Below are 12,133 nucleotides of genomic sequence, written 5' to 3'. Positions count from 1 at the left end.
TTATTTGGAAGGGGAAGAAACAATGACAAAGATCATAGAGCTCTTTTCAGCTGAACACCAAGGACTTAAATTATTTATTTGAAGTGAGATGTCAAAGAATGTAAATCTTTTCAAATATAATGAATTTTACAACATCTATGCATGTCCATTTTTATGTTTATTTTTCAGTTATACATTTTAATGTAATTTGGCACTGGCTTTTCAGAATATAACAAACACTGCCTATATTCCTGTTCAGGAAATCCTGGATATTTGTGAATTAAAAACAGTGATTTTCAACCAGGGGGGCCAGGGCTCACTGGGGGCCTCAAGATGATTTAAAATAATAATCATTAAAAAAAAGATAAAACTGATATTAAAATAAGCCACATTTTGTCAGCACCGATGGCCTCGTGGACAGCATGCCGACATGTAGCGCTGATGCGCTACAGCGGACCCGAGTTCGAGTCCTGGCTCGTGGTCCTTTACCAATCCCGTTCCCCCTTCTCTCTCCCACTTCGCTTCCTGTCTGAATACTGTCCTATCGCAATAAAGGCAAAAAAAAAAAAAAAAAAAAAAAAAAAGTTTTTTTTTTTTTACTTTTGAAGAACCAGGGTTCATATGGTCCTGATAATATGAGGTAGCCCAATTTTAAAAGTGTGATTTTTAAACCTGGAAGAGTCATGTCAATTAAAATCTCCATAGACATTTTTATAATGAACATACATTTTTATGAATATGCAAGAAATTGTGCATAAATAATCTTTTAAAAATGATTATTTTTATTATGTATCCAGTAAATCAAACAACCGGAAAAGTCCTTTGAATATTTTTGACAAGATTTAAAGCCAATGCACCAGCCTCAACCATCTAGTTTAGTTTTGCATAGACTTGGTGAAATTTCCATATTCCTCGCAAGTGGCTTCAAATGTGGCTTATGTGATTTACACAACAAGAACATGTTTCTGGATCAACATTCTTTGTTGGTGCAATAACACGTACTAACAAATCAATGCCCTCTTAGTTTAGGAGCAGGGTCAGGGCACAGGATGACATATATTCATGTTGTGTTGATCCAGGATTATACCTAACATTGATAAATTGTGTTGCATTTTCAAAAGAAGGAAAAGGTCTCGACTTCAAACTCTTTGCAAAAAGTGATGACTTACAATTGAGAGACGAGGGATGGTCAACAACGTATTTACTGAACTTGCAGTATAATGTATGCCAGGGGTGTCCAGTCCTGCTCTTGAAGGGTCATTATTCTGCAGAGTTCAGCTAGAACCCTAATCAAAATCACCTGAACCAGCTATTTGAGTCCAGGATTACTAGGGGTGCGTCTCAATCAGCTCCCTAGTTCAGTAGTCAGGGCACTGATCAGGGAGTCGTCAATTTTAAGGGCTGTCTCAATCGCAAAACCCTTCCAGTGCGCTGAAATGTTTTCTCCCTAAAAAGTCCCACAACGCACAGCGAAAACCAGGGAGAATCGATGCTCACTATGTTTCCTTAACAGAAGTTCTGAAGTGCGAAATATAAATTACATGAGCCAACTCATAATGACAAGCAATAGATGTTTTTTAAAATGCAAACCATTATTTAATTATATTTCAGCATAAACATACATCGCTAGACGGGTAATTAACAATCTAGTCAACATTTACAAATTTATTTACAGCTGAAATGTTGCACGTATATGTACGGAAGAGGATTAGGGCCAAGCAATAATAAAAAATTAAAACCATCTTGAGATTAAAGTTGTTAAATTACGAGAAAAAACTCATTAAATTTCGAGAAAAAAGTCGAGATAAAATGTTGAGAATAAACTCGTTAAATTATGAGAAAAAAACTCGTTAAATTTCGAGAAAAAAGTCGAGATAAAATGTTTAGAATAAAGTCATTAAATTACGAGAAAAAAGTCGTTATTAAATTATGACTTTATTCTCAACATTTTATCTCGACTTTTTTCTCGAAATTGAACAAGTTTTTTCTCATAATTTAACGAATTTGTTCTCGTAATTTAACAACTTTTTTCTCGTAATTTAATGACTTTATTCTCAACATTTTATCTCGACTTTTTTCTCGAAATTTAACACATTTTTTTCTCGTAATTTTAACAAGTTTATTCTCAACATTTTATCTCGACTTTTTTCACGAAATTTAACGACAATTTTCTCGTAATTTAATGAGTTTATTCTCAACATTTTTCTCGAAATTTAACATCTTTAATCTCGAGATGGTTTTAATTTTTTATTATTGCTTGGCCCTAATCCTCTTCCGTATATATGTAACAAGCAAAGGATTCATAATAACGTACTGTACTTTAAAATAAAACATTAAAATATAATGTCAGAAAGATATCAGTTCTTCATCTAGTGTTCATAATAGTGATGTTGTACAATGAGGACATGTCCCAATGTGCAGTGAGCCAGGGTCCCTACTAGAGCCCGAATTCGTGTACACGATATACTGATTCATGAACTTGGAAGCTAGTGAACTGATTGAGACACACCCCAGATAATTCAAGGCAAGTGTGTTTGGGCAGGTTGGAGTTAAACTCTGCAGGACATTGACCCTTCAAGAGCAGGATTGGACACCCCTGATGTAGGCTGATTGTCACTACAGTCACCCAGGAGTAACTTCAGGTTACGTGTCTTGCTCAAGGGCACAATGGTGGCAGCAAGATTGTGATCTCTGCAAGTCTCCGGTTTCAGACTCACACTGACTACTCAGCATCTGTAACTTTTTGGAAAGCAGCCCAGGAAACCAAGTATTATATGACCCTCCCTTCCTATTCACACTCAACTCACGCATTACTCCATAACTGCAGCTATTGATGAAATCAAGCAGAGAGGGCTTCATTTTATAGAGTTAAACAGTTTTACTGTTGTACCTTAACAGAGCCAAGGAATAAAGACTCTAAAATTTTGAAGATCTGCCATACCTCAAAATTCATGAATCGTAGTGCAGGTAATGTATGTCATGTCTTCGTTCTCACCTCAGACCAGTTAGAAGTCCCATTATAAGATCACTAGGAAAGAACAAAATAAGGCAACGTATAGAGCAAAATAAAACATTGTGGAGATGACAAAGATTTATTCTCTGGGGTGGTGTAAAGAGAACACGTTTTAGCCAGCAAGGGAGGTGATGAGGCTGACGACAGCTTCCTGTGGAGTTCTGTGGGTGGCCTACTAGCTTCCAAATGACTGCTGCAGTACCTCGACTACAGACACATTTAGGCACAGAAAACAACAAGGTACCTCATTTGTGACTTTAAAACATCTCATCGATACTATGAGCTGTCTGAAAATATGGTGAGAAACCCGTACTATGGTGCTTTGTGACCATCCTTTGGTCAACCCTCAACCCTCAGTCCCTCAACATTTGTACTGTATTTCAGGGTACTTGGTCAATGTATGTATTGGAACAGTAGGAGACCAATGTGACCTTTAGTTAATGGACCCAACAGGGAAAAGAGGAAAAAGGAGGAAAGATTTCTTATTTTCAAACAGCTCATTTTAGTTTATTGTTTTGGGGAAGCCGACGTCTCCATTGAATGATTGTATTGAGTTTGTGTTAACACTCTCTTTATGCACCCATGGAAAAATCTCAGGCAAACAGATTCCTTCAGTCTGACAAGAACTATAGCCAGTCTGACTGCTCTAAATGTGGCAGAAACATCAAAAAATGATCAGTACAAAGAGCTGCTCAGCAGAAATAGCTCACTTTTATGGAAAGGACATCATTTGTCAACATAAAAGGGAAGGAGAAACAAGCATATGATAATAAGGCTCCCAATCCTTCTTTCTTTTTCTGACAACCATGCCGCATACTGTGCTAGTCTTACCTCTACATGCAATCATGTGCAAGTTTTTCATTTCCAGAGGTCGATGCCTTTGAGCTTGTATATTCATCATGTTAAAGTTCTGGTCCGTTTCTGTCTCTCACGCTCCAGTTCCATAGGGAAGTTATGTGGTTGTAAGTCAGTTTAGACAAGTGGACTGTTGAATGGGAATGCAGGCTTGCCAGATATTCCTAATGGGAACCTGCTCTAAACTTTGAAGCACATCAGCAAAGGCATAAAGAATTAGCACCTTGAAAGAGAAGGGTTGAGCTGCAAGGTAACTATTTTATTGTTGGACTCTTATTTTCCAACACTCCCTGCAGTGTAATATGTCATTGTTAGGAGAGTTTAGAAAAATCTAAAAAATAGAAGCTTTAGAGGACAGACCTCTAGTGTTTCACACACATTTTTAATATTCCGTATATGAATAATTTATTAATTCACAAAGTACACAGCATGATGAGAAACCCTCTTACTAAAAGGATCATCAAATTAAAACCCTCTTCCGATTAATAATATACAGGAACAACACAACGCCATTTTGATGCTTCACAGCATCATTTTCTCAAGCCAGCGTGTTATAATATGCTCTTTGAAATCTATTCCTGTTAATAATTTGGTCTCCAGTCCCAGTTCAGATCTGAACAGCGCATTGTTTGTAGTACAGAAACAAAAAAGGCTCTTAGAGCTAAACCCCTTCTGATGCTAATTACAAATAAGGTCCATGCTGGCCACAAACAATCCTGTTTCCAGACTAGGCCAGGTGGGCTTCTGCTTTGTTGCCCCAATGGTCCACCTCTCATTGAGCCCTTTCTCAAGGCTTTGCCACCTCTTTGCAGAACACCCCCTAAAAGTAGTTGTTAGCGCCCCTGTTTGTCAGTGAAATGCATATAGCAGCAGAAGAATGGTGCAGATGCCAATGACTCCTCCCAGAATTAATGAGTCCCGCCTCTTCCTCAAGTTGATCCGCTGTATTAGGTTATTGATGGCAGGGAAACGGTCTAAAGTAGGGGTCAGTTAAGGAAATACAGGGATACAGCATATTGCCTTTCCTCAAAAACTGACAGCAAGTATTTAACATGAAAATGAGTTGTAATTTTTCATATTTTTGTAAGATAACATGGCCTTTTCCTGTATAAATGTGATGTATGTAAGTAGAGGAGAGCTCTTCAAATAATATATTATAGAAATCTACAGATTTACAGAAAAACTACTGTACTTCCTGCATACTACAGATTCTGATACGGATATCAATACCGATAAGTAGTGTTGTAATACTCGAGACCGGTCTAGGTCTTGTCTCGGTCTGGACCGCATTTGTAAAACTTCTGCTTCAAATGCAATCAATAACTAATTTGATTTCTTTAGTTACTGTTGTGCTGGAATTTAAAATTTAACAGCAAATTGGGTAAAAAAAAAAAAAAAAAAAAAATCACCAAAAATTAAGATATTATTGCAAAATAGTACTTGTATGAGACCTTGTTTTTTATATTATAACATGATATAATTAAAGAAAAACCACAAGGGCAAAAAAACGTTTTCCACGAATAAGAGCACGACTGCAAATGCAATATTGGTTTTATACAAATGTTCAATAAACAAGAAGTGCGTTTCCAAGCAAAACACACAGCAGTTTTTTGTTACTGAATGAATCAACTGCTTTAAACGAATCGGTGGAATAAATGGTTCAATGACTCGCTCACTGAGTGATTTGCCACCACCTACTGGCGGTTTTGTTTCATATTTAAAAGTATCATATTTTCCCATCATATTTCTATATTCAAAATTTTATTTTTAAAACATTAATCTCATTTATGCAGCTGTAATTGTACCAATTCAGATGCAACTAATGTGCCACCTCTGCAATGCAAAGATGAATTTTGTTGCTCGTGATTTCATTTGATTGGTAACAGCTCTATACTGTGTCCTATTATTCTAATTGTATTGATTGATTGATTAAATATAAGACATTTCTCAGGCAGTAAATGTGGATTCTTCAGATGAATTTGAAGAGTGCTAGTCTGGTCTTGGTCTTGTCTTGGTCTCAACACACACTGTCCTTGGTCTTGGTTTAAGTGGTCTTGACTACAACAGTACCGATAGGCCAATAATTAAAAAATAAAAAGTCTATATATATATATATATATATATATATATATATATATATATATAAACAAACCTTTTCATAAGAATCAAATGCATAATAAAGAGAAAAAAAAAATCAATCATTTTAAACAAATGAATTTAAATATCACAACATCATAATGTACAGTATGAAAAATGGATACTGATTTTAAGATTTGCAACAGATTACAATCGACAGTGTTAATAAATGATTTGTGTTTTTGAAGATTAACATAGGGGGCGTTATATGATGAAAAAAAGGTAATCTAAATGTAAAAATAGGGGACATGAAAATGCACAATTACATACTGGTAAATCAGTAATGAATCTAGTACCTATATCACGCAATCCTAATGCATACATGCACACAAGCATTATTTTTTTGGAAATCAAGGATACTGGCCAGGGTGTTGACCCTGCTCTGTATAGACTTCAAAAAACCTCGCTGGGAGGTCATGTTCTCCTTGGTTGCCATGGCAATGCTGTGGGAAAAAAATAAAAACAGAAGAGTGGGTTTTATTGGCACTGGCCCGTCACAGCTCATATGCAATGAAAGTGGTCAAAAAGTGCTCCGATCAGTGCGTCAAGGGCGCAGCAGCTGTCAGGATTGCAGACACAGGAGAAAGTCCTTCAAAGACAGCAAACATCTTTTTCACTAGGTTTGATTTCAGACAGGAAAGCAGAAAAGCACTAATCTAAAGCTCTAGAGACATTAGCCACACACAGCTAGAAACTAAAAGAATGCAGAAAAGTGACCAACCATTACATATCCATTTCCCTTGACACTGCAAAAAGTGAACACCACATATTTTGGACAAATCAGAGGTTTTCCTACAACAGCCATCATTTGTCCTGGCTTAAAGGCATAGTTCATCCAAAAAAAAAAAAAATTCTGTCATAATTTACTCACTCTCATGTGAATCACAAAACAAGAATGTACTGTTTGTTTTGAAAAAATTGAAAAAAATTGGGCACTTAAGTTTTCTAACTTCAATATGGAAAAGCACCATAAAATGATCTGTGTTATACAACCCCTGGTAATTATGGAATCACCACACTTAGAGGACGTTCACCCAGCTTTTTTTACTTTAGAGCAAATAAACAAATCACAGATATGACACAAAAAAGGTTCATGAAACATACCTCAAACTAATTCACTTATATTTTTTTCATCTTTTTCCAGATCAAGTAGAGCAAAAAAAGTATAGAATTACTCAATGTTTAGGAAAAAATTATGGAAACATCTTTTAATTTCCATTTCTAAAACAAATACCGAGACAAGCCTAAAAATGTTGTTCCCAGACAGCTGTGTCTAAAATTTGGTGGAAGTATAGGGTTAGGCTTAGGGTTAGGGGATGGTTATAAAAAGAAAACATACGGGAAGACGAAGGAAGTTGTCATAGCATTAGGTTAAAAAAAAACAAAAACAAAAAACCTCAAATCATTATGCCTTGAAAATAGAAAATTCCCAACAAAGCAAATGGGCGGAAGCAGGAGTCAATGCTTGTAACTCCTGGCTGAATGAAATGGCATTTACATATAGAAAAACCAAACAGAAACCAGCACTAAAACTTAAACAGAAAAAAAAACAATGTTACAGTGGGCTAAAGAGAAGCAATTATGGATTGTGGGTGATTAAATGAAAGTGATATTCAGTGATGAATCACAAATCTGCAATTGGCCATGATGATGAAACTTTTGCATGGTGCTGTTCTAATGAAAAATATAAAGATGACTGCCTAAAGAAAACTAAATTTCAAATTTCCCAACTCATTTATGATATGAGGTTGCATGTCAGGTAAAGGACTGGGGGAGATGACAATCCTTACCTCAACAGTCAATGCACAGGTGCACGTTAAAATTTTGGATGCTTTTTTTCATTCCATTGATAGAAAAGAGGTTTAATGATGGAGTCATTTTTCAGGATGATAATGTATCTTGCCATAGAGCAAAGAGTATTAAAGCTTATCTTAGGAAAAGGCATATCAACTCAATGACATGGCCAGCAACCAGTCCGGATCTCAATCCAAATGAAAATTTCTGGTGAAAATTTCTGATAAAAATTTAAAAACAAACAAACTTGTCCATGACAAGGCTCCATCTTGCAACCACTATTCGACTATTCAGGCTGTCATAAAGGAGGAGGAACAAAGTACCAGTTGTGGGTTTTTGTTGATGATTACAGAATTTTCCCTCAACATTGAGTGATCATTTGTTTTAGGTATGTTTCATGAAGCCAGAATTCTAAGTTATTCAACAAAAACTTTTTTGTGCGTGTCATATTTATTTGCTATAAAGTAAAAAGGCTATGTGAACATCCTCAAAGTGTGGTGATTCCATCATTTTTGGCAGGGGATTTATATTAGTCTTGTCTCTTTTTTAAGCTAGACAAAGAAATGAAGTGTGAATGCACAGGACTGCTTTGTAAATGCATGAAAACAAGTACATTCTTTATCCTTTTTTAAGCTTGAAAAGTAAAATGTAATCATTATCAAGTAAATTATAAAAACTGGAAAGTCATGCGACTTTGAATATTGTTGCGGACAATGGGGGTGGGGAGCTTGAAGTTTAGAAGGTTGAGAACCACTCATCTAATTCATTTTAATTACGCACTGTTGCATGCTATAATAAGACTGCAGGGTAGGTCCAGTCCCACTACTTATTTGTTTTCTTCAGCTGAGTCTTTCTTTTTTTGTTCCTAGTGGAGAAGATTAAATTGCTCTATGACAATACAGCTCACTCCAACTATAGCTCAGCAGATTTGTGAGTGCAAACTAAAGCCAGGCACCCATTAAACTCCTGTCTGCCCTACTCTGCAGAACAAAATCCATCATACATAGTCAACAACAAGTGCTCAAGCAGACCCTATACCTTGATTCTAATGAAGAGGAGATCTTATCTATCATATGCACATAAAACGGGTGTCATCTAGAATGTGTTTGAGGCAAAAACTGTGAAATTAGGTCTAGACACCACAATTTTTAAGCAGTAAGCCACGCAGTGATGATTAGTTGACAGAAGCCAAACCCCACTCACACAAAAAAGTCATAAAGCACATTTAACAAGACAATGCACCCTGAAGGCCACAATGTCTCTGGTGTTTTTTACTCCCAGGAGCCCTCAGTCACGAACAAGTAGTTATTTTGTTTTGCTGTGATTCCTCTAGACAGGCCCTTTACCATCTGTTAGTTCTGTTCTTAACCTACATTCCTGAGCATCTGCACACCATGAGATGATGAACACATGGACTTAATCCATCTCCTAAACTTCATATTTATGCGTATTGTAAGTTATGTGTTTGTTTGAATACGCTACCTGCAAGGGTGTATCTTTCATAATGTCTCACTTGTGATAGATGGAAGACTTCTGGCTTATTTTATTTCTTTTTTGTCTTGTTTTAAATCATTAAAAAGAGAAACATGAATGCCCACACTCTTTAGAGATCAGAGCTATGATGAAACATTAAACAATGAGCTCTTAGTGGCTCCAGGCTGTGGGTGCTACAAAGGGAAGATAATGATTACAAGTAGCTGATATAGCATAATTTTTTTTGCTTGAACAAGACTGGGGTGGGATAAAAAGAGCTGCATAGACCAAGAGCCGTAATTAAGCACCAGTGCCGACTGCCAGCTGTGGGGATCCCAAAGGTGCACAGTGAAAGTTTAGGCTACTCTCATGGCCAGCACAGATCTGCAGTGAGGGAGAGATGGAAGTGCCCAATAGCACGAGATTCATGCACATGCCAAAATTTTCTGTTAGTTTCCCTTAAGGGATAGTTAACCTAAAAATGATTCTGTCATCAATTACACACTCTCATATTGCTCCAAACCTGTATGACTGACTTTCTTCTGCAGCACACAAGAGAAGATATTTTGAAATGTCTCTGTTTTTTTTGTCCAAATAATGGAAGTCAACGGGGTCCAGTGTTATTTTTAACCCTGATGGGGTATATATTTTAAATTACAAACTACAAGAGTATATAAATAATATTAAAATAACACTGTTTTGAATTCCATTGTATGGACAAAAGCAGTCATTCTTCAAAATTCCACAGAAGAAATAAAGGTTTGAAATGACATGAGGGTGACTAAATGATGAACATTTTCACTTTTGGGTGGACTTTAAGAGTCTGAATCCACTTTCAGTTCTGGTCAAGCCGTATCAACTCAACTCAATGCAAAAGCAATGGGTCACTGGTTTGTATCCCTCCATCGACTGAGATCTTCCTCTTTGAGTTAATGACCCTTGGCAGGTTATTAGTTCAGAAGAGACCAGATATTTTAGTAAAACGAATAAAAAAGGAAACTGAAGAAGTGTCTGAACTGTTTTATGAAGTTAGTCTTACCTTATTGTGTCATCAATAAGTCGATCTGAGCTGCAAGGAGACAAAAGGAAAGGGGAAAAAAGACATTTAGACAATGATAACCAGGTGGACGATAATATGACGATAAAGGATTTAATAAGCATTACAATAAACAACTATTATCAGTATTGTCCATTGTCTATATACATACACTACAAGGCTAAAAATATGTGGAAAGATCACATCCATATGTCTTAGCTGAACATGTGTATTTATAGAGTTAATAACAGGCATAGTTAAAATAGCTATTCATTCCAAATAGTAAAACAAATAGATTCATAGATTGTCACTGCAATTACTGCTCAGAAAAGATCATTCTCTAGTGTATGAATGAAATTATCTTTCAAGAACAATTCTTCAATCTTGCATTACTATCCATACTGGAATGTCTCATACCCCCACCACAGCCATTTTTCTCCCCGAAAAGGAGCTGCGGGCCTGCAGGGTGGGAATGAAATTCTATGCTTGCTCAAAATCACATCCTACGTCAATTTAGATGACAAAGTCTGAGGGCCAGCGAGACCTCAGGGGAAAGAAAGTCCTCAATTCCCAGATAAATGGTTTTCGTTGTGACAGAGAGCTCCAATTTTGATTACACGAGCAAAAATGAGACTACAAGTTCTCCCTTTGATATGCCTGTGACCTCTCTCTCTCTCTCTCCCTCTCTCTCTGCCTGCATGGTTTGAGAAATCCGGTATACACAAACAGCAGCTGGGAGAATAGAGACTAATGGTCCACATGCTGTTCAGCACCGCTACTGCAGAACAGGGCTCTTTCTTCACAGACAAATGAACATTTATCATGGATCCTACTTTTAAATGCTTTGAAGAAAAGAAAGGTGCAGCAAAACTGATGTGAGAAGCTCCATTCTGTCAAACGGCTGTCTTCTTAAGAGCTTATGGCTTTGCCTTTGATTGATCAAAAAGCCAAAACACTGCATCGGCAAAGATAAAGTATGTGAGTTCTCAGCTAGACTAATGATTATAAATTGTCTCAGTGGGTACTAATGATGCTGATTTTGCACAGTTTAGATTGCAATTAGAAGGGCAAATATTTAGCATCCTGTGGGATATGACCAAACAGGTTCCTTAATTCATGATCTGAATTTCATCCTGATAAATCATTAATAAGGTCTCCTTAAGACTCATTCATCTACATCATCTGCATCAGACATATATCCACTTGAATATATATAGAAAATTACTTTTAAAGGAAATAAATCAGTTGAAACTGAAGATTAAAGTTAGGGAGAGGGCAATGCAGAGTCTGAAATTTTCAACAAAAACTTCTAACAAATGTAGTCTGTCTCTCCATTAAGCCTCATCCATTTTGAACTCAGCAGGGCTATTAGTTCAATTACATTAGCTAGTATCACACATGACTGCCAGCCTGAAAATTACAGATACAATTTACTTCTGTAAAGCTTTTAGCAGAGCACATCTAGACCTGGTTTGCTGGCAAAACATCTGGACTGGGGAGTATTTTATTATGCACATAAAATTCCAATTGTCTAAAAGCTGAAATGGAAGTTTAGAAGATGTACACTATATACTACCATTCAAAAGTTTGTGGTCGGTACGATATTTTAATGTTTAGTCTGCTATGTTTACCCAAACTTTTTAACAGTAGTGTGCATTTCAAAAAACACAGATAAAATTATTCACTATTTAGCTCAGGAATCACATATTGAACAGTGTTGTTTGGCAATGAAGCTTTACCCCCCACCCCCCCTTTTCGCTAGCAAAATACACAAGAGATGTGTAAAAGGCTTGGTGAGTAGACCTATTCCACAGGGCCCAATAACCAACCCCAACAGACATGTGCAA

The 12,133-nt window shown here is 36.5% G+C and overlaps 1 protein-coding gene across 4 annotated transcripts in view; it reads right to left on the bottom strand.

The window, feature by feature from the left end:
• Positions 1 to 4,210: 4,210 nt before the first annotated feature.
• The window catches only part of gosr1 (golgi SNAP receptor complex member 1), a 28,229-nt gene continuing 20,306 nt past the window's right edge, over positions 4,211 to 12,133 (bottom strand). For all 4 annotated transcript variants that reach the window (XM_048160838.1, XM_048160839.1, XM_048160840.1 and 1 more), the window contains exons 7-9: positions 10,290 to 10,319; positions 6,344 to 6,426; positions 4,211 to 4,821 (exon numbers count right to left, since the gene is read on the bottom strand). In XM_048160838.1, the coding sequence (XP_048016795.1) occupies positions 4,697 to 4,821; positions 6,344 to 6,426; positions 10,290 to 10,319 (238 nt within the window). In that variant the 3' untranslated portion in view covers positions 4,211 to 4,696. The remainder of the gene's footprint in view (positions 4,822 to 6,343; positions 6,427 to 10,289; positions 10,320 to 12,133) is intronic.

This window comes from Megalobrama amblycephala, linkage group LG16 (genome assembly GCF_018812025.1).
Source record: "Megalobrama amblycephala isolate DHTTF-2021 linkage group LG16, ASM1881202v1, whole genome shotgun sequence".
In the NCBI taxonomy this organism is placed as follows: Eukaryota; Metazoa; Chordata; class Actinopteri; order Cypriniformes; family Xenocyprididae; genus Megalobrama; species Megalobrama amblycephala.
Note: the sequence above shows the minus strand (reverse complement) of the source record. Positions and strands in the feature narration are given on the sequence as shown.